Source organism: Cryptomeria japonica, chromosome 7, assembly GCF_030272615.1.
Source record: "Cryptomeria japonica chromosome 7, Sugi_1.0, whole genome shotgun sequence".
NCBI lineage: Eukaryota > Viridiplantae > Streptophyta > Pinopsida > Cupressales > Cupressaceae > Cryptomeria > Cryptomeria japonica.
This window is the reverse complement of record NC_081411.1, coordinates 430,638,579-430,662,516: the sequence shown is the minus strand read 5'-3', so window position 1 is coordinate 430,662,516 and position 23,938 is coordinate 430,638,579. Positions and strand designations below refer to the sequence as shown.

The 23,938-nt window shown below is 39.1% G+C and overlaps 1 protein-coding gene across 11 annotated transcripts in view; it reads right to left on the bottom strand.

Annotated features, from left to right (window-relative positions):
• The window catches only part of LOC131030400 (histone acetyltransferase HAC12), a 175,323-nt gene that overhangs the window by 14,974 nt on the left and 136,411 nt on the right, over nt 1-23,938 (bottom strand). For 8 of the 11 annotated variants that reach the window (XM_057961217.2, XM_057961219.2, XM_057961214.2 and 5 more), the window contains 2 exons: nt 8,685-8,763; nt 8,090-8,482 (listed from right to left, as the gene is read on the bottom strand). In XM_057961217.2, the coding sequence (XP_057817200.1) occupies nt 8,090-8,482; nt 8,685-8,763 (472 nt within the window). Of the gene's footprint in view, nt 1-8,089; nt 8,483-8,684; nt 8,764-23,938 lie in introns of those variants that run through there. The other 3 variants (XM_057961221.2, XM_057961222.2, XR_009102895.2) reach the window with 3 other exon arrangements.

The window sequence follows — 23,938 nt, the reverse complement described above, 5'->3', positions numbered from 1 at the left end:
GTGTCCTATGTTATTATTTCTCCTAGACCAAGTGTTGTTGTATAGCCTATTTGATATGAGCCATTGTGTGTTTTTGTCCAAATGGTCAATCTTGGGTTGGTATTTGTGTATTATACTAAACCAAGGAAAGTATACCTTGGACATCTTGAAGAGATTCGGAATGCATAACTGCAGACCTATGACCTCTCCCATGGAAACAAATTTACATAATCTTAGAGAAGCAGCAGCAGAGTCACAATCCACTGATCCTACACTCTACAGACAGATGATTGGGTCTCTGATGTATATGGTGAATACAAGGCCAGATATCTGTTATGTTGTCAATGCCTTAAGTCAGTTTATGTGTGAGCCTAAGGAAATTCACTTGATTGCAGTGAAACACATTATGAGATACTTACAAGGTACTCTAAACCTTCGTCTCAAATATGAGAAAGTTGATCTAGACCTACACGGATTTACAGACTCAGATTGGGCCGAGAGTGTGACTAACAGGAAAAGCACTTCAGGGTGTTGCTTCAGTTTAGGTTCAGCCATGATATCTTGGATCAGCAGAAAACAGTCTTCTGTAGCTCAGAGTTCCACCAAGGCCGAGTACATTGCAGCTTCCATGGCTGCTCGAGAGGCAGTATGGCTTAGGAAGTTGCTTGAAGGATTATTTGGTGAACCCATGAAACCCACTGTCATCCATTGTGACAACCAGAGCTGCATAAAGCTTTCTATAAATCTAGTATTTCATGACAGATCCAAGCATATTGAGATTCCATACCATTATGTGTGAGACATGGTAGACAAAAATGTGATCAAATTGGAATATGTTAGTACAGGAGATCAGACTGCAGATATTCTGACCAAACCACTTTCCAGAGTGAAGGTTGATCACTTTAGAAAAGGTTTAGGTATGATAGAAAGGTAATTTGTTGTAATTTGTACTTGCATATCAATAAGATGTTTAATGTGTAAACTTCTTTGTCATGATAGGACTTTTATGGGTTTAACCCCCTATGTACATATCCAAGAGGTGACGATCTCTCAGATAATGAACACTTGTATATAGACATTGTAAGGTGACGGTCTTATAATGTTCAAACCAGTTATCATGTTGGATCTCTGGTATGTCATGGATGTGCCATGATTGTGTTGTGGTATAACATTTGAATGAAATGTTAGTGCACTTACCACAACTTGGATAAGTTGAAGATTTAACTATTTTCATATGTTTATCCTTAAGTATTGCGTGTTTAGGCAATACTGATATCACATGGTTAGGTGATATCATGTCATCTCAAAATGATGAACCTCTTGTATCATGTGTTTAGGTGATACTTCATATGATCCTATGAAGAGTGAGATTATAGGACTCCATAAGGAATCCTGACCATCATGAGAAATAAGATACTAGACATTACGACTTTATCTTCCCTAGCTACGAGGGAGTGTTAATACAAATAGCATCGGTCAGATAAAACTGATACAAACTCCTTTTCATCAGATAGCATTAATGCAGATATATATATATATGTATGTTCAATCTTGAAGATGTATGAATATGTATGAATATATATATGAAGTAATAATAATTACTTCATATGTATATTAATATATATTGATATATCATGATCTATCGAACTCCTTCATAACTATCTATTTGCACTTAATAAAGATGCCACAGATATATTATCGGATGTGATTAGTAATGCACCAATTAATATATCAGGCTTGTTTAACTGCCACCGATTGGGAATTGGTTAAGGATGCCTTAGTTTCCAATACATATTATCGGGTTATGCATTTACACCGATAACAATCGGTTAATATGAATCACGTAAAGGCACCGATTTCTATCGGGTTAATTAGCATCATGTCGGTTGGGTAATGATAGGATGCCATCAAGGGTCATCTTGATCAGTTATGTCCAAAGGACATAACCGACCAAGGCAACTCTTGGTCTTCCCCATTATCTTATATAACCCGATTCATTTGCTTGGAGAAGAATATTGGAATCAATTAATGTTCTCTCTCCATCTGCAGGAAATAACAATCAGACATATTACATTGTGAATAAAAGAAATAAATACACTATATTGTATTTCATTTATAACTTGTTTTCAAATTGAAAATTGCTTATACTTTTACATAGGTGTTAATGATACCGATGACAATATTGATCACAACCATCGTAAGGGAAGTATCTCTGTTTGCGAATGCATAAACGTGGTCAACAAGGATGCATCAGAGTTATTTGTTAAAGATTCAATCTAACAAGATCCCTTAATGGAATCATGAGATCACCTTACGACATACGATCAATTCCTAATACTAACAATTTGATTAAGTCAGTATGACTATGAATATCAGTTAATCGTTGCCAATCGATAAATATTAAAACAACAAATTACACGAGTCATTAGAAGCATCAGCAATTATGACCAAACCAATTGTTATGAAGAAAGACATTGGAAGGAGATGTGTCTCCTTGATCTCGAAGAGGTGCGACCATTCAAGGAAGAAGTTATATATGACAGTGGAAACCCATCATTGGAAAAAGGGGAGAGAGGAGTATATATCTGCAGTTCGTATTCACTCTTGGAGGGTGGAAAATAGAAAGGAAGGGGAGGCTTAAGGGAATTGCAGAAGTAACAAAGAATCAAAGCAAGGGTAAATGCACTCCACACAGGTATGAAGTATCTAACGCACTGCTTACTATGACAACATCAGAGATTTAATAAGATATAAATACTTCATTCTGTTATTCTAATTTGATAGCATTTTTCAGAAACTAATATAGGATAGTCTGCAAGTATCAGACTCAAAAACAATCATAACTGAATTTAGTAAAGTACTAATAATCACAGTAGGTATTAGAAATCAAAATGCAGATATTAAAGATTCTTAAGACATTAAATATTATAAATGTAGATATTAAATACAATGAATATAGATACTAAATATAATGAATGTAGATATTAAACATAAGATATTAAATACAATAAATATAGATATTAAATGTAATGAGTATATATATATTAAACACGCATAAACATTACAGACATTAGACAGCACCATCAATCAGATCAGATCAGAACTGTTATTAAGTTACAGGCAGTAACATCCTCGTTCTTAGTGGTTCTAAACCAAGCTTTGGTTAACGTTAGTATCCTTCTATTCTTCTCTTTATGTACTAAAGTTGTGATTCTAAGATAGAATATAAGAGGGTCCTATTAGAGGACATTTCATCTAGAGTATCAAGTATTGTGAATTTTCATATACCACAATATTCCAAACCTATCAACTTTGTGTTTGAAGTTATTCTGAACAATGGTCAAGTTGAGTCTCAACTTGTTGGTCAACCCTATGAAAAGTTGCCAAGCTGTCAAGTCAATCAAAATCAACTTGCACTATAACCCATCAAATCCTAACATGTCATAATGTAATGACTATTTTGATATACATCATTGTCTATCATGTGGTCAACACACATTCTACAAAACAATTTTATATCAAAGATCTACATGCCAAATCAATGAGGTATATGTATTTGGTTGGATAGATCATTCTACATGGCAAACTAAGGCTCACCTATTGTCAAAGTCCTATAGGAGAGACCAATCCACCATTTTTTATGATAGCTTGTTTACTCTTGATGAGGATGTTGTTGTCAATCCAATTGATAATAAGCTCAACATTACAAATATTGTTGATAATTGAGAACTTGTTGAGCTTGTCAACTCATGATGTGAATGTTGTTGCCAATCCAATTGTTGAGCTTAGCATAGCAGATATTATTCAACTTCATACTTGTATTGTTGAATGACAACATACTAATATTCATAATTCTGAACAATTCCCACGAGTTCATATTTTCAGCTTCACAAAAAGTCATATTATTCAATGTGTGCTTCAACACACTTTTGGGTTACTCATGAGCACAATGAGCCTAGGTCACTTCTTATGTCACAAGGATGCAATCAACCTAGATACAAAAGAGACAAAGACATAAGTTGAACAACCTTCTGCAAATTTTGTCACTTAGAACTTAGAAGTAATGTTGAGTTTTCACTTTGCACAAAAAATGGTGGCAAAATCACAAATTTCATCACTTAGAATTAACATTGAGTTTTCAATTAGCACAAAAAATGGTGATAAACTCAAAACTTTCCATTCAAGTAATGTTGAGTTTTCATCAACATAAAAAATGGTGGTAAAAATTTTCACAACAAAAGGGTGTGGTATTCTATAAAAATGGGATAAAGCATTGTGGAAAGCTGACTTGACTGGAGAAAATGAACTCAATTCTTTACCAAGTCAATAATTCGATTCTTGAAAATTTGAAAACCACAAAAAGCCAGAGCTTTGTATGAAGCAAATGAGGCACAATAAACAAGTTGCCCAATGTGCAACTGGTTTTACCACTACCCCTACATCTTAAGGGGGGGATGTAACAATAATGTACATAATCCTAGGGATAGCAGGATAATACTTTATGCTGTAAATTTTAAGTTTCCTAGATATACTAGAAACTGAATAGTCATCCAAAAGATAAACTAAACAATCATTTCATCTTGATAAATTTATACACTGTATCACATTTTCATTAATAGGTGAATGGTTATGAGTTTCATAAACATTTTATTGTTGTTCCATGCATTTCATTTGTCAATCTTTTCTACAATATATTCCTCGGCCTACATTCTTAACTTGAAATAGTTGGGTTATCTATATAGTTTGGGTATATACATACGAGTCAATGGGTTTGTCATGCTCCTCTTTTATTGGATGAAGAGCATCATGTGTTGGTGTGCATCAAAAGAAAGAAAAAGAAAAAAACATCCATGAATGGCCAAATCAAGTCGATGTGGAAAAATACAGCAAGTTATAGTAGCAAACCAAGAGTGCTAGTATGATTTCGATAGCCAAAATCCTAAAACTAGTACTAGACCATGCAAAAAGAAGGTGCGTGTAGGTTACCTATAGAGGGAATAGTGCCCATTTTCCCTTCCAAACCTCAGCCCAAGCCTATGGATGCATTCGCTTAGGATCCCTAGCACTTAATAAGAAGTCTTTTTTTTTTACACAGAACTTTCATTAATTATAGTTATTTCTTTGGATTTGTTTTTTATTACAGCTAAATGGGTTTGAAGGGACCCCAAAACCGTTTACAAAAAGATGCCCATGAAGATATACTTAAAAAAGCAACAACAAACCCTCAAAGGGTCAACGACAAACCAACAACTAATAGCAAACTAACAACCAAGCAAAATAGAAACAGCAAAACAAGCAGATTACAGATCCTTTAAAGTCTCAGCAGCTTCAACCTTCTGCTGGTAGAAATGTTCATGGAGATTAGCAAAGTTAACCAAATCTTTCTTCTCCTCTTCAAAGGCTTTCTTTTTACTCCCCTTGTCCTCGAACTAGGCCCACCATACTTAGAAGTCTTTTATTTTCCCTCAATCCTATATTTTTCCCTTAGGTTCTTCAACTTTTCCAAAATGATGCAGATCCCCTCCACAATATTCTATATCAAGCATCAGCTCACTTTAAGCACCCTTTCCAAGTTGTTCTTGATGACTTTGATGTCCTATTCCATGACTATCATTCTACAATTCCAATTATCCATATTACCTGCCTTTTTTGCCAATTCCTTTATGAAACTCCCTAAATCATTTTCAATCTTATCCATTTTGGGAATTACCTCCTGACCCTTCAACATTTTCCCTCCACCGAACAGGGTATCTCTGATTGGCCTCCTAGCTTATCTAGAATGATATCCATACACATGTTGATACGATTGATTTCCACTAAGAACCACTTGGTGATGTGTTGTTGGGAGTTGATAGCATCCCGAACAAAGTCTAACACCTCCATGAGTTCATGGGCATTAGTAGCATTAGACACTCTAAGGGAGAAATCCAGGGGAGTTTTGGAAGTAGTATCCAATATGGCAGGAAAAGGAGTGCCTACCCTATGTTCTTTCATATTGAATTACCCCTCTCCCTTCACTTTCTTGTTAACCTTCTCCAAACTGTCACTCCTCATTCTAACAGGGTTTTGAACAGGGCTACCCAAAATTTCTTTCCCTTTCCTCTTGCTGAGGAACTTTTTTCCATTCTGGAAGTCTAAACCTTTCCCAATCTCGACATTGCATTCATTTGTATTTCTGATTCATCCGTGGAGAACCCTTCATCCTTTGGCCACAAAGTCGTAGCTACTCCTTTACATTTCTTCTCATAACCAAACAAGGACATAGTCTTTCCCTTCCTATTTTTAGTCAGAACAAGGAAGCCCTCCCTAATGATGTATATGGACCTCCCAAATTCTCCTCATCAAGCCAATCCTCGATAAGTTCCTCCACCCAATCGAACAAGGAATCCTCATCAAATTTTTGATCATCCTTAAACCTTTTGTCCTCAATTCTACTTGAAGTACACTTACCAAGATTCAAACACTTCATATTGTTAACAATCAACAGAATAAGCCCCTCATGGAGGATAGGCAAGTCAGGGTTATTCCAATGCTCTAAAATAGAAAATTCAAGGGAAGAAACAAGGTAAATGAGAAAAGAGACCAGAACTCTATTATGCTTGAAGTGGTTTAATAAGGTAACTATCCATACAAGTTCTTGAAGTGTCCTTCCAAAGTAACATACCAAATCACCAACTTTGCAATCACCACCCAAATAGTTTTAAGAGAGGTCTTCTCATACCTAAATGCAGCTTGAGAAGCTTCTTCATTTCCTTCTCCTTAAAAACGATTTGTATAGCTTCTTCACCAGCCTTTCTATCATTGAAAATTTTCCTCCCCTGCATAGGAAGCACAGACACTTGGGTGATCAGCTCCTCATTAACAGTCAACTCCCAACCAAACACAAAAATGGTTTTATTTTTCCAAGTGCTAGCCACAATTTTGGTGGCTTCCAGTTCATGGCCATGAAAGTTTTGCATGTACTGGAAATGCCACCTCCTTCAAAATCTTCCCAGTGTTAGGTTTATGCTGGATGGCCGCACAGTTGACCAGCTCTATGCAGTTTCTATCACCACCCATCCTTTCCTGATTATTCCCAAACTCCTTACTAGGAACCTTACCCTCGATTGGGTTATTGTTAGGAAAGACACTTTTGAACTTCTTCCTCTGATCAACAAAGTCTATTTCCAGATACTTCTGGAGCTGAAAGGATAAAAAACCCACAAAACATATGATTTTATCAGTCATCATTATAGAGAAGCCTGCCATATGAATCATTAAGGCATAAGATATCACTGGAAATAGCAACTTTAGCTTGTGCAAGTAAGAAATTATAATCCTCCCAATACATCGGCCTATCACATGTCACTCCTAAGTTGGCAAAGACATCAGCCACCTTGTTTCCTTCATGCAACATGTGAAATAACAACCTCTGCAGTGTGAATGAGCAGCTTAGCAGAGTCAACAATAAGGGGTTCAATCCTCCAACTGGATTATTGGTTTCCATTTAAGCATTTACTAATATGAAGAGCATCCCCTTCCACACATAATTTACAGAATCCTCTATTGTGTGCCAATTTGATGCAATGATACGCCGCAGAAGCCTCCACAAAATGATAAGAGTACCCAGAGGGATAGCCACTGACACTATGAACCTGTGGTTTTCATTTATAAGAAAATTGATTTCTTTGCTAGTTACTCTATTGTTGTTAATTATTTGTCTTTCAGCAGGATAGCAGGTTTACAATTAGTAACATCACCCAAACATAATCTTGGCCATCAACTAGATGGTCACATAAGTCTCTAAAATATGAGAAAGTTGGCAGGGAATCAGCTTGTAGTGTAAAATTTTGTAAATATATTTTTGTTATTATGTCTAATATTGTTATCATGGGAATAGACAATAGATCACAAAAACTTGACAAGTGCTATGATTGCTTAAGGATCTCAGAAAAAAGATGGGTGACCTCTAGGGGACTGTCCGAACCATGGAAAGATGCTTTGGTGTTCTTTACCGTGCCCCAATTAGTAAAACAAAATTTCAAATCTTAAGTAAAAAATATAGAAATTATGACATGTTTAACAAAGACCATTACAAGAGTAAGCATAACAGAACCAATGTGTCTCATACCTGCACAATCCTTTGTTGCCGAGCTTCTCGATTTTGTGCATTGTATTCAATTATAGATGGATGGGCTATCAGCTTATGAGGATGGCCAAGGAACTTATCATTGTGATAACAACTACGGCATATGTCAAAATCAACACAAGTGTCACAACGCCATCCCTGTCCTGTTTCAATGTCTCTTTCACATACATTACATGTACTTGCAAAAGCAGGTGCTGCTGGATTGTGAAGATGATAAAGAATCATCATAGAAGAATGTTTAGCCCTGCGGAGTGTATCATACTGGTAATGATTTCCTTGGCAGAGACTTAGGAAAGCCTGGCGAGTGTCAAAGAATTCACTTTCCATAATCTCGTCTTTATCCTCAGTGTCTGTTGGAATATCTGTGACATCATTCTTCAGAAATGTGTTAAATGACAAGTTAGTGATACTGCTATATTTTTGCAGATTACAGTAAGAAGTATCAACAGAAAGAAAACATCAAAAGGAATCAAGCAAACTCCATACATTAACAGGATAGAAACTATTATACAGATTGAATTAGTAAACAGAACTACAAACAGTGTTAAAAAAGAGTTTTTTGACCATGGATACGTACAGGAACAAGAACATGCTTTTCCTTACTATTTGTGGGATGCCTATCCCATCTATCAAGCTTTTCCTCTGTCTCATAGCATCTAGAAAACACCAAAGTTCTATTGTTAAAACTACACTACAACAATGAATCAGAATATTTCTACATGCACTATATAATTAGATGCTTCTAGATACCAAACCAACATAAGAATAATTTCATCTCAAATGTAAAAAATTAAAGCCCAGATATAAGAGCTCTCTAGAAGTTGGATTATGTCTTAAGGCAATCACAACATAGCAATAATCATCTCACACTTAAGGTGAATATTGCAATTATTTTTCCTATAAACCATGCCATTAACACTACCTAAGCTATTTCAAGTTCAACAATTGACTCCATGACATTTTTTTAGAATGTTTAATATCCACTATTACACAAATATTAATTTAATTGTGAATGCTTCTTGCAGAATATAGTTTCGTTCAGTTCTTATATCATTATTTTTTCTTAGCATTTCCAAACATGAAGATCAAACAACAGCTGGTTCAACAAAGTAAACCAAGAAGTGCAGAAAATACATGCAACTATAGCTAATATAATGGTAAATAATGTTTTTGATTAAGGTAAGCAGGGTTTTGAAAGGGCCCAGAACCTTTTGCATTAAGAAGAATAGAGGATGAAGAACAAGAAGACAAGAAGGAACAACCAAAAAAGACAACAATGAAATTACCAAGGACTCAACCTTACACAACTAACAGAAGCCCAACCAAATCATAGGGGTTTTAAAAAATGACTAATGGTAAATAATGTGAACCATCTTTCTAAAGCATGTTTTTCCCTATTGCATTCTTCTAAATTTTGTGTATGCAGAAAAGAAAACATATCCTAAACATGTATCAGCTCAAGAAGAATATTCATATATTTGTTATTACATATTCTATGTGATATCCCCATATTGTCAAATAATAATAATTACTATCTAATATACTTAGGAATCAATTATTTTAGTCACATTAACATTAACATTACATATTCATCATAATAAACAGATTATTAGTCACATTAACATTAACATTACATATTCATCAAATATTACATAATATTAATATTCTTATTTACACAGTAATTGTATAGCAGCAATAATGTTAATAAGACAGAGATGATGTATGATAAAACATTAATAAACAATGATTTAGATTTGGGAATAAACACATAGTGGCAGACCAGATCTGACGCATGTCAAATCCGTCTGCTTTTACATCAATTACATAGCTCATACATGAATTTAAAGACAGCGATCTGCTAACAAATTTGACAAAAGATAAGAAAACAAAGAAACTAGAAATTTGTTCGTGTCAAATAAAGAACACTCAAGTTGAAGTCACGCAATACAGAGCAATCAATTAATATGCTTTAGTAAACGATATTCATGATGACCAATGAACATTACTAAAATATTGACAATGATTACCATATTTATGCAGCGGTTAGTTGTTATTAAGAGGCAAAACCTGATGCAAGGAAAGAGTGCGATCTTGAGGATTAATATTAACAACTCCCAACATATGCAATTTGGTTATAATTAGCTTTCTAAAAGGGGCTATTTAGAAGTAGTACCGTTAACAAGTAGGAAGGTACGTCTTTTCAAATTAAGTGTCTATTCAAAAGAATGTGATCTTTCGATGTAAAAGTATATATATAAGAGAAAAAAAAGGAATTCAAGGAAGGGGGATACAAAACATGCATCTGCAGACTTTAGATCGATCTAGGGTAAATCTGGAATCACAGTTCATTAAGGAAAATTTGCATTAATATTGGCATTTGACATTCTTTACAGCAGTCTATCTCTGAACATAATTGTGGTATGCATTATGGTTTATAAGTATAATTTAAATAAGAAGAATAATAAATAAATATAATTGCCCATTATATGGAGTAATAATAAATATAGATATATGTTATTTTATATAAATATATATATACATGAACATACATACATACATACATATATATATATATATGAAAACATATACATTTATAATACATGGAAGACTATTATAATGACCTAGCCTTAAACCTTTCATTAATGCTTTTAGGAAGAATAGGTTGGTTTGCCTAGGAGAGGCGGCATAATTCCATCCCAAAATAGGTGAGCCCCAAGAGGTGGTATTGACGGGTGTTCATGAAACCCTTGGGTCTATTTGTGGAGAGGGTTTCCAAGCACCCTATGGCAGTAAACCCCCATCCTCCATTAAGGTTTGGAAAGAAGTAAGGATAAGGTCTGAATATAAAAATTATTGATTGTATAATGTACAATTAATTGTCTCTAGCATAATAATCTGAATTAAGGCAGAATAGTGCATAATAATGTATAATGTTGCATGTTAAACAGGCAGTTCCTACTAGGGGACATTACATTCTATTGGAGATCAAATGTGAACACTAGGGATTTGATGGACAAAACTCTTGAACCTTAAATTTATCTCCCCAAGGAAAAGAAAAAGATGAAAAAAGTATGCCATCATTTGTATTGCCTTTCAGAAATTTCCCCACATCAAATATAATTCATAAAGCATTGTAAGATTAATTGGGCTTAGAGCATCACTAAATGGGTCATTTATGCAATCAACATGAAGTTCAAATATTTGAAGTAATATATTCATGTATTCTATGTTGAACATTTTGTCATTATGTCAAAGGGTATTTGTCAAGGCAGAATTTGAACGTAATGTTGAGCTACTTAGTTGCCTAGTTAAGCTGCTTGAGCTGCTTGGATGTGTTCTTGAGCTGCTTGAGCTCCTTGCTTGCCTACTTGAGCTACCTGGGTGTCAACTTCGGCTGCCTGTCTGTGTGCTTCAGCTACCTGCCTGTCTAGTTGAGCAGCCTATGTGTGTGCTTAAGCTAGTTAAGTGTCAGCTTGAGCTGCTTGTGTGTCTTCTGCACCTGGCTGTTTGTCATCTTCTCTGTGCCATGTCAGATTGCCTTGTCAACTTCTAGTGGCACGTTTTAATTCAATAAGGGGAATCGTTTTTTATTCATGAATACATTCAACTTTAAAATAGTTTTGGATGTATGAAGATGAAAATGGTGTGAATTTTGTTGGTTGTGCATGGATGCCTATTTTGGCATCATTTTTTGTTATTCTGAACTGCCAAGTGTTTAATGTCTTGAGGTAGTGGAGGTCATTCTAAACACAGATTATAAAGTTGATAACATATCTGCACGAGCTGTTTCTTTTTATTAGGTTGTGTTTTTAGACAATGATTGTCTGTGCAGCGCTATTCCTTTTTGGAATAAACTTTTCTTACATGTTCTCATGCTACAAAGGAAGGATATCTGGTATAAAAAAACGCATTCAGCCTGCAGCCTTTTTTGAATATTATCTGGATGTGTTGGTATTGTTTCTGAAAATTCTACACATTAAAAATATGTTTTCCTTGTATACAAACCAGTTGTCATACATTGGGGCAGTGTAATGTGAGAAAATTCAGGACGTATTTTGAAGATAAAGAAAAATTTAATGAGATAAATTTATTGTGTGTGAGCTGCAAGGTGTGTTATAGTGCACAGGCCACATTCTGAACACGTAGATATGTAAAAACTGTTACTTAGCGTGGGTTGAAAAAAATATTATGCAATTAAGTTTTAGGGTGCTTGGATCTTCTTTGAACTTTGAAAAAGTATGAAATTCATATAAGAAAGATAGGAGGATTGACACTTGGTGCGGCAGAAATTCTTTTTAAGGTGCTCTACATGGAAGCAATATTTAAAAATTTTGCTCCCTGTGTGATGCTGTCTAGAGAGTTAGAGAGTTTTTATAGTGTAAAGGAAATACAAAGTCTGTATTTTACATTTTGAATAGAAAACTATCAGGTGTACTAAGGATACATTATTGAAGGTATTGTATGAAGGAAGCAGAGTGAAGGCAAGGTGGTTGAGGTGTGTAGAATAGATATTTCAACCCTGAGCTTGACTCAAGTTCTTCAAGGGTATTAATTTGGTGTAAAATGAAAATTTGTTTGAATGTCAAGTTTGCTGCATTTCGTGAGCAGGAAATGAAAAAGGAGCTGCAATCGTATATCTTAGTGGAGAAGTGAAATAATATTACAATTTCTTGAGGTTGGTGCCTCAACTGGCTAGAGTTGGTGCTTCAGTTGTTCAGAGTTGATGCTCTTATTTGTAATCTGGGTTGGTACCAATTTTTTATGAAAGCTATTGTAAGTTGTGGTTTTTTACCCAAAAGGATTTTCCACAACAAATATCGTGTCTATGTCTTACTGGTTGCTCTCTTTATATTTTACGTGGTTTCTTGAATATAAAATTTTAAAAATATGAAACACTGATTCAGCCCCCACCCCCCAATATTTCTTGTGTGCTCTTCAACTGGTATCAGAGCCAAATACCTTCGGAAACAAAGCTTAAAAGCTTGGAGGTTGATCTTGATAGCACACAATGAATGCCTTTGAAGAACTTGCTGCAAACAGTGCACCTTTGTTCGATGGCTCTAATTATGCATTCTGGAGTGTATGAATGAAGACCTATTTGATGTCCGTTGGTTTTGATCTTTGGATGAGTGTAGTGAATGGTTATATAATCCCGTCAACTCCTCCAACTGATGCTAAAGGGAAGAAAGATTTTGAAAGCAATGCAAAGGCCATGAATGTTATCTTATGTGGTCTTTTAGAGACTGAATTCATGAAGGTTATGCATTGTGATACTGCTAAGGGCATATGGGAGAAACTTCAAAAGTCATATGAAGGAGATGACAATGTTATAAAGGCCAAACTTCAGACTCATAAATTGCAGTTTGAAAGTCTTTAATGAAAGAAGAAGAGAACGTTGTTGCCTACATTTTGAGAGTTAGAATTGTAAACTCTTTAAAGGGTTTGGGAGAGAAGGTTAAGGACAATAATGTAGTTCAGAAAATTGCCAAAGTTTCAACAATTGAGGAGATGGCTAATCTTGGCAAAATGACCGTTGACAAGCTCCATGGTATTCTAACTTCCTATTAGATGAGAACAAATACTAAGTCCTCATCTAAAAAGGGGATAGCCTTCAAAGCGTCGGAGAAAAATAAAGATAAGGAACATGTGTCTAGTGAAAGTTCTGATGGAGAATCTGATTGTGAAGAGACACACTTTGCGAGAAAATTAAAAAGGGGTTCTGGAAAATATAAAGGTAAGTTGCCCTTAAAGTGCTTTAATTGTGGCAAAGTAGGACATTTTGTGGCCAAATGTCCATATGAGAAGTATGAGGACAACAGTTATGAAAAGAAGCCTAAGTGGTGGAAAGAAATACATGGGGAAGGAAAAGAGGACTCGTAACTTCAAAAGGAGTTCCTACTCTAAGGAGGAAAGCTATTCACCGGATGCTAGTGAAGAGGAGTTTTAAATGATGAGATTCTATTCACGACCCTAGAAGAAACAATCATTGAATGTCAAGAAGAAAAAGACTACTTTGATGAAGAAGAGGAAGAAGTTGATCTTGAGCATGAGATGATAAGTGCTCTAAATGAAATCAAGAAGCTAAGAAAGAAAAATATAAACTTGAAGTTGCTGTTACAAGAAGGAAATGAAGAAAAGAACAAGAGATCTAAAGCTTTAGATGATGCAGAGAAGTTAATAGCTGATTTGATGATTCGGAATGATGAAGGAATGAAAAGAGAGGAAGAAATCAAAAGTCAGCTCAAGCTTAAGGAAGAAGGCTGTGAGAGACTTGAAGCTGAAATTGCTTCACTCAGAGAGTTGGATAAATCTTCTACATTGCCGACTAATGAGAAGATAAATCAGGAAACTTCTATGTCATTGGATGAAACATTAGGCTCACAAAAACAGTTTATCGATAAAGGTGGAGTTGGCCTTGAACAAGATCAATGTTCTAAATCTACAAAAGAAGTACAACAGACATTCAATGATGATAGCTCAAAGGATTCTATTTCAAAAATCATAAATAATGCTTGTAAATGGCCTCCTATCTCAAGACAAGCACATATGACCAAGTTTAACAACTCTTTCTTAAATGGTTATTGTTATACTTGCAATTACTTTGGACACAAGGCAATCAATTGTAGAGTGTTTGCAAGAAATAATTTTAGACTCATGAATAGGAATTATTTTGCTCCTTTGAGAAATTACAACATTATATGTTATAAGTGTAATAATTTTGGACACACTACTAGAGTTTGTAAAAGTGGTGTGGCAGATTTCTCTAAGGACGTTGATACAAAGGGCAAAGCAAAAAATAATACTGCATGGAGAAAAAAGTAGAAACAAGTCCTAGAAGAATCATTAATTGTGCAACTGCGAACAGCCTTTCTTGAACAAAATGAAAAGGACATTTGGTATATTGATAGCGTCTTCTCTAGGCATATGACTGGAGATATAAGTAAATCTTTGACTCTCAAGAAGATGAATGGAGGCAAAGTAAGATTCAGTGATAACTCATCTGCAAAAGTAGCAGGTAAAGGCACACTTATTCTAAATGATGGTGAAACAAAAGCTGAAAATGTTTTATATGTAGAAGGTCTCGAACACAATTTGTTAAGTGTAAGTTTGTTGTGCGATCAAGGACATAGCTTGGTTTTTAATTCAAATTGTTGTAAAATCAGAAAAGATGGTAAACACATTGTTGTTGCTAGTAGGGCAGCTAACAATTTGTACATTCTTAATGACATTAAAAGTGAAGAATGTTGTTTGAGTCAGCTAGATGAAACTTGGCTATGGCACGGAAGGTTTGGACACATGAACTTTGATAATCTTAATCAGATTAGCAAAAAGGAATCTGTTAGAGATATACCATAGCTCACTAAACCTTCAAATATTGTGTGTAAAGAGTGTCAGCTTGGCAAACATCCGAGGAATAGCTTCAAGTCAAAGGATTATTGAAGCACGAAACCTCTTGTGCTGATACACATTGATTTGTGTGGACCTACAAGAACTACAAGCATGCAAGGTGAGAAATAATTCATGATTATTCACGTATGACTTGGGCTACCTTTTAAAGGAGAACCCAGAAGCACTTGAAAAATTTAAGGCTTTTAAAGCTCTAGTTGAAAAAGAGAAAGGTCTGAAAATTAAATGTTTACGTTCAGATAATGGTGGTGAGTTTACATCTAATGAGTTTATAAATTTTTGTGAGAAAAATGGTGTAAAAAAATAGTAATTAGTTGCTAGAACACCTCAACAAAATGGTGTTGTTGAGAGGAAGAACAAATCGGTCTCAAAAATGGCTCGAAGCATGATAAATGAGTATAACGTGAGTGATTCATTTTGGAAAGGGGCAGTCCATACTGTTGTTTATATTCAGAATGGAGGGTTGATTAGAGAAAAGCATAACAAAACACCATACAAATTGTGGAAAGTTAAAGATGCTTTAGTTAAGTACTTTAAGAGTTTTTGGTAGTCCTTGTTAAGTTAAGAGAGATGAAGACAATCTTGGTAAAATTGATCCTAGGGCTGATGAAGGTATCTTTTTGGGTTAGTCTTCTAAAAGTAAAGTTTATAGATGCTTTAACAAAAGACTACATAAGATTGTTGAGAGTATTAATGTAAAAGTTCATGAGAACACTATCACATGTGATAAGTTGGAAAATGGTGTTGAAGGTACTCAAAGAGATGAAGTAGAAGGGGTTGTCCAACAATCTTCTTCACATGTACAAGCTGGGACAACAAGTGGAAGCCCTAAAAATTCATTAGAAAGTTTTCAACATGAGGCAAAAGATGCTCCTATTGACAATGCACCTTCTGATATTCAGTTTGGGACAGCAGATGTAACCACTAAGAATGAACCTGAAATTGGACACACCTTCTGATATTCAGTTTGGGACAGCAGATGTAACCACTGAAAATGAACCTGGAATTGGACAAGGTAAGACCACATTTATAACATTTTTGAAGACTCCTTCGTTTTCTCAAAAGAATCATCCTATTGATGAGATTTTGCAAGAGGACAGACCTAGAGCTACAAGAAGAAATGTTAATTATTATGAGGATGAAGATGTTTAGTCCTTAATGTAAGGTTGGTAACACTCACAGATAACACAGTGTTCTCCACACATACCAGTTATTCATGTAACAGAACATTCACATATCACAACATAAGTAGTAATGATAAACAACTAGACCGGAAGAGTTATATCTTTATTGAATTATCTGGAATATATTCGTACATAATCTCCCTAGCCGAGGTTCCATCCAAACAATATATAGACCTGACGGTTGGCCAAGTTGCCAACCGTCACCAACTCCCAACTACCCGACGGGAACCTCTCGGCGACGCAAATAACCATAAACACAATTATAACTATCATTCCTACTTACATATGTTATTTACCCCTAACATTAGCCCCCCCCAAAAAGTAGTCGTCTTCCAAACGACTAAGACAATAGTAGCTGAACTACAAAACATAAACTAGGACCGAGAAGAGGGAGGAGGCGTCCCTGTAATGGCCGGAGAAGAAGGTTGTTGTCCGGTGTGAAGTCTTAGGTTCTTTTCTGCCAGCAGCAATCGTTCCCGTGCCTTCTTTACCATGTGGGCAGCTTCCAATAGTTTCTTATCTTTTTGCTCCATCTGTGAGGTGAGCTTTGCCACTTTGGCTGCCAGTACTTGTACCTCCTCCTTCTGTAAGCTGCAATGGGCCTCATAGGTAGTCATCTTCATTTCCAACTCTTTCCGCAGGTTCCTTTCTACTACAGCTAACTGTGCATGCTTCTCCCCTTCCTTCTCCAGTTTTGTTATATACAGCTGCTGGGCCTCCTGCTCTATCTGGTGCTGCCGCATCCGCAACTACACATCCCGGAAGGCCCCCTCCATGTTGCGGAAGGTGGTGCCCAAAGTGCCCCTGCCTCCCACCAGGTGCCTGTGAGTCCATTCTTGGACCATCTCTGGCGTACTACGGTCCAGCCACCCTTGCTACTCGAAGTGGCATGCAAACTCATTTGCACACCCCGTAGTCATGAAGTGACACAATTGCGTAGCGTCAGCGGAGTTGCCGACCTCCATCTGCCCAGTCAACTGTGCCATTCCCCGTGCAACATCGGAGAGCCCCTGTAGCTCTCCAAGGAATCACTAGAGTGAGCCTGCTGGATCACTCGGATCTGGTGGAGTGAGGTGGAGCCCTGCCAGTGATCCTTCTGGCCCGCTTTCCCCATCATAGCTGCTCTTTTGGTCCTGCCCACCACTTCCTGGGGCCTAATGCTCTCGGTCAACAGAGATCCCCACGCCCTGGTCTGTGATAGTAATAGTTTTGTTGGGTGTCAAGTGTGCCCCAATGGCCATGCTGTGCGGTGCAGGGGAGGGGGGAAGGTGCGTAGTGAGTGCGAACTGCCCCAGCCATCCATCTAGCGAGGCATCTATATCTTCATCCGTGAGTGTCTCCAGTGCTACCAACACCTCTGGGCCATCCCCAGCCATCGATATATTCCCTGCCTCCTCCTTCCCTACTGGAACCGTACCAATACCTGTTGAAGTCATACCAATACCTGTTGGAACCGTACCAATACCTATTGACATTGTACCAGTACCTGCTGGTACTGTACCAGTACATGTTGGTATCGTACCAATACTTGTCGATGTAGTACCCGTACCTGTTGGTACCGTACCAATGTCTATCGTACCAGAACCTGGATCTACCATACCAATTCCCTACTCGATCGTTGTGTCTTTTCCTGGTACGGCCTCCCCTACCACTGTTTGGTCTACCGTACTGGTACCCTCCATGGCTTCTGCCGCAAGTACAGCCAAGCTGATTTGTGGCAATGATACCTACCGTTAGGCTGGTGGTTCCCCTTTGTTGATTTTCGGAACAGCACCCCTACTGGTTGTACGTCCCCCACAGGGCTGGCCACCATAATCGCTTCCTATGGTACCAAGTGTGCCGAAGTTAATTTCGGAGGTGTGAACTTTACCCTCGTACTCTTCCATTGTGCCCGTAACCCTTCGTGTTGATCCTCCTCTTCCTCCTCTTCCTGCAATTGCGACTCTACTTCCCTTTCATCCTCAGCAACTGTGTGTCCTGCCATATCAAACCCCTCATCACCACTTTCCTACTCCTCAGTCTCTTCTACTTCCTCCTCAAAATCCTCTACGCTGCTGACATCTTTGACCTCTATGGATGCGTCTAGCTTTCTTCTCTTTTTGGTCGGCTGCTTGGTGTCATTTAGTGTGTCCAGGTGGGTATAGTAGTAAATGGTAGGTTTATTCGGTTCCACCCGTCCGCGCGGTTCGAAGGTTCCCCACAATTCTGGTGGTACTTGCAGACATACGACGTCCAGGAATAGGCTAATGGCATGATGGCACATGTAGAATGTCTTGTGTTCCAGTTTGAGAAAGTCATGGATTCTTTCAGCTAGGAGTTGCCCCCAGTTGTATACTTTCCCACACTTAATCCCGTTCATTAACCCTATCATCCAAACAGCTATGTCGGATGCGCGGCTGGCTTCTGTAAGGCGACTTTTTACCAGGTCCATTAGCATTCTCACCCCCCTACCGTCAAACCAGGCACTCTTCCACTGTTCCTCTGTGAGGTCGTCCCTACATACCAAATCCATCAACCATTTCTTTTTTTCCTTGGTGAGCTTTTTGGTTGGTTTGGCCGCAGATGCCCACTTCTCGGGTATACCAAATAACCTTCTGAAATCCTTTGGTTTAAAATAAACTCGAACCGTTCACCCCCGAAACTGAATGATGGAGGCTCGTTCCTGCGGGTTATATCCGAACACCATAGTCCGCAGTACTGGCTCAAAATCCTTGATGCTGAACATGGGCATTTGGATGGCATGGTCTACCTGAGCCTTCCTAAGGGAGTCCTTTATCACATGGTCCGGAGGAGTTTCTTCCCACCAGGTACGGCATTCGCTGCCGGTCACACTCTCAAATGCTACATTCTTCACCATGATTCCCTCTGAATCCTTATGTGCCTTTGGCTTGTTCCTGGCTTTCTTGCTGATGGTTGGCTTTGTGGCAGTCATGGCTACACTGTAACTGCCTTGTTCTATTCTCCTTCCTTTGTCCCATCCTTGGTCATTGTTATAATCGTCTGAAAGTGTGCTTCACCAATTTGTACGGCCCATTGGACTATCCACTGCCTTCTCACCATACAGATTCCATAGTTTGATTTGCCAAACGACCCTCTTACTTCTCATACCTACCTGTGTGCCTGCATATACGGACTATTGCGTGCTGGTCTTCGTACGGTACCATACGATATTTGTTTCCATGCCCGTAGGACTTCCTCCTTCCCTGCGTCGGCGGTCGTACACTGTTATATCGGCTTCTTAGCTTACCGTACGGTCTGCACTGAACTCCGTATGGAATATGATGCCGAGATTGTCGTACGTATGGAGTACTCTGTCGAATTCGGTGCCAACCGTATGGGTCAGATATGATTGTCGTACGCAGCACACTTTCCTGTGCTATGTTTTCCATACACCGTACACCATATTGGTTATTCAGTTGCCCTTTGTTTTCTTCTATTACGTCTGTACGCGTCGGTCGTACGTCGTACGGTTTAGGCGTTTGACTCTCCCGCTTCCCAGTTCGTGCAATCTGTACGCCATACGGATTTGCCAATGCTTCTTCCCACGCCTCCACGTCCTTACAATCGGCCCCTCTTATGCCCGATCGTACGGGTACCTATCTTCGTCCTCTCGATTTCGCCTTGCTGCTAGGTTTGCTTCGCTTTCTTCTCTACTCTGTATCCAAATGGGTCTCTTAGGGGTCTTTATAATTACTTGTTTTTGTCAAGGTTACGGTTAGGCATAAATGCTTTATTAATTTAATATAAAATAAATGCCTTTTTATCAGTAATATTTTTTCTTTACTTTTTTTTTTCTAATTTTGCTTGGGACTTTAATTTTTTAAGACATATTGACCCTGGCATTTTTCTCTCTTTCCTATATTTCCCTTCCCCCATTTTTAATACCCCCTCTTTTAGCAATTGTTTTAATTCTTCTATTTGGCAGCGCTTCTTAAATGTAATTCTTCGTACCTTCAGTTTACCAAGGTATCCCTTGGTTTGGTTGTGTTGTTTAGATGGTCTTTTGGGATCCACCGGCTAGTTTATTGCTTCTACCACTGCTGCTGGATGATCTTTCCTTCCCCTTTGCTTTCTCTTTGTTGGTCGGGTACTATACTTCTTCGCTCTTCCCTTGTCACATGTCCTGTCTTCCTTCCATTTTTTGTTTGGTCCCTCGTCGGCGTCCTCATCCCTGCTATTGTTCCTCTTCATTCCTGAGGGATCGTTCTGAGTCTTCATTTTTATCTCCGAATCGTGCAACCACATACAAACGTGCGGCAGCCTCCTATAAAATTCTTGTGCACATGTCCCTACATACTCCAGGTCCCATATCTTGTCAACTAACGGAGCGGGTCCCACCCCCTTATATCGGTCGTCACTAGTTTCCACTTTGAATATGATACCTGCTTCCAACATTTTGTTGATTTCCTCGTTTACTTTGGCTGCGTAGTTCTTGTTCATCATGTACAGTCTCCTCTATACCGGTTGGGCTCTTGGTACGAGGGTTATGCAATGTACGCACAGCTCCAGCCATACCCCATTCAAGTCCTTGTAGGTCCAAGCAAAGACGTCCTTGTATTCCACAAATATCCTAAAAGCCGCCACCTTCAGTACGGGGTTCCAGTTGTCTCCTACGAGTATTACCTGTGGGTCCTCATCCTTGCCTAGATTGACTTTTCTCACCCCCTTTCCTCGTACTTGATGGGTTTGTCTTGTTCAAACTGGTGGGTTGGCGTGTCATCCACTCGTGCCATTCCCTCCTGCTACCTACCGTGCTCCGATGGAAATGACTATTCGTCCATACTGCCACTCGATTCCCCAATCTGTCATACTTGCAAAATGTGGCACTCTGGGTGGAAGACCTCGTAGTCCTCCATTTGCCAATGGAAGAGTCTGGCCAGCGAACCAGTTCCATCTTCAAAACATCCGTCCAGTTCCAACACTCCTTCCTCGTTGGGCTCCTTCCCTCCTCTATCTCCTTCGGAACCCCACTCACATCTATTTGAATCCTCTGAATCGGAGTCAGATGACGCGAGCTCTTCACTAACAGACTGATTCCTTAGGTCGATTACATACTTATGACCGTCACTCTCAATTGAGAGTGTATTCTTCTTCCAGTTATGATTGGCTCTAGCCATGATCAGCCATCCCCTTCCCAGGAGGGCGTCGTACGCTTTTCTTTCCAGTGGGATGACTACGAAGTCCATAAGGAATCGTTGTGTCCCGATCACTACCTTTTGTGCCATGAGAGTACTGAGAGGTTTGATACCATGTTGGTTTGCACTGACGAGATGGAATGTTGGTGGTCAGAGAGTAGGCTTGCAAGGCTTCTCCACGTTTCCTCTGGTAGTACGCTGACTCCGGACCCGCCATCCACAATGTTGTTTGTGAGCTTTTGTCCCATTATGTCCATCTCCACCACAGCAGGTTTTCGTCCAATGCTTACCGTGAGTAGCATAAGGTCCATGGCGTCCGTACCAGGTTCCTTCACCGGAGCCGTACTATGTGGTTTTGTCATCGTCTGGTGTTCCTGGCCGACGGTGGTGTCACCGGCTGCATTCGTCAGGGCCATCCTCAACTGTGGCATGGTCTGCAGAAGGTCAGATACCCATACGGGTATTGTGGTGTGTAGCATCTGCTTAATGATAGTTTTCTCCGGTCCCGACTGGAGTGGTGTACTGGCAGCCGGGTGCGAGGCCCTTCGCTCTTCTGCCATTGCCCGCTCAATATCTGTCCTGGCTTCCTAGAGTCTTTCCTTCTCCGTGCGAGGGTCGGGATACATGGCTTTCTTGTTCTGCAATCTTGTGATTGCCAATACGCCTTCCCTTAGTCCTTCTACCTCCAACGCATTCACCCCTTTTTGCTTTGGACAGTCTATGTCCTCATGATTCCCTGGACTGCACCATTTGCACAGCAAACTTCCTGCGTCACCCCCGTTTTGACATTCCCGCGCAAAGTGACCCCATTCGTTGCACTTCCTGCATTGAATCATGGGTCGTCCCTTCACGTCGTATTGAATTCTACTCCTTGGCGTGTTATTATTGGACATGTTGTTACCCCGCCGATTGTTTTTGTACCCTCCAGGAGAGGCGTCAGAGTTTGCTGTTGGCTTCGGAGGTGTCGCTGGCGGTGTGACCTGGTCGGGTTGGACGTAGAGCACTTGTGTGCTCCGTACTTGCAAGTTGTACAGGCATTCCTTAATGGAATGTTCCATTACTTGGCAGATGTTACAGAAAGCTTTGCGGGGGCAACTCCCCTTAGTGTGTCCTTCATTCTTGCAGTCGGTGCACCATAGCTCCTTTCCTTCCCTACCACCTTCCTTGTCAACCTTTAGTTCTTTCATCATCCTCATCATATCCCTTCAAAGTGCTTGCACGGTATTGGACTCCCCATCACTGTCTTCATCCGTACTGTCACCATCGCTCACCCGGCGCTTTTCTTGGGATGTCTTATTTTCACTTTCAATATCCATCGCACGGTTGTATGCTTCATCAGACGAGGGCGGGGGAACCACCTTCATCTTCCATCTGAGGGATGGTACCAATCCTTCAACAAACCATCTCTTCTTGAGGCCATCAGCCGGCTGGTTCTCCATTTTGTTGAGCAATTCCCTCAGCCTTCTACTATATGCCCGCACGCTTTCACTTTTTCCCTACTTGGTATTGTAGATCTCCGCCACAATTTCATTGTCGTCCCGTAGGAGTTTGAACTCTTGTTCAAAAGCCTTATTCAAACTGTTCCAGGACGTTTTATACTGGGCATCCAAGTCCGTATACCAGTCAATGGCTATTCCTCGCAGAGTGGCTGGAAATGCCTTCGACCAATAATCTCAGTCATCCTAGCCATTCGCCTCCCAAATGGTCACGCATGTCTTACAATGTCGTACGGGGTCCTCTGACCCGTCGCCCATGAATTTTGGAAGCTTTTGTTTCTCCGGGGTGTGTGCCATTGTTCTTGCGCGGAGGGTTTTATGTAGCACTTGGAAGTGACTATATGCCAAAAAGGTATTATGTGTCCAGGAGGTACCATATGCTCTTGCTCTGGTTGGACCCTTGTCTGCAGGGCTTTGGTCACCCTCGCTCCTATAGTCCCCCCTTCTCGGGGTTTCTGGATCTGACCCTCCTATTTTGATGCCCTCTGACAAGGACAAATTCTTGATGCTAGATAATGTTGCTTCAAAAATAGTGGCGATCCCTTCATGCAGGTCCCATACCGCTTCCTCTCCTTGTTCAGAATATTCTGACGGGTTGCCATGTGACTC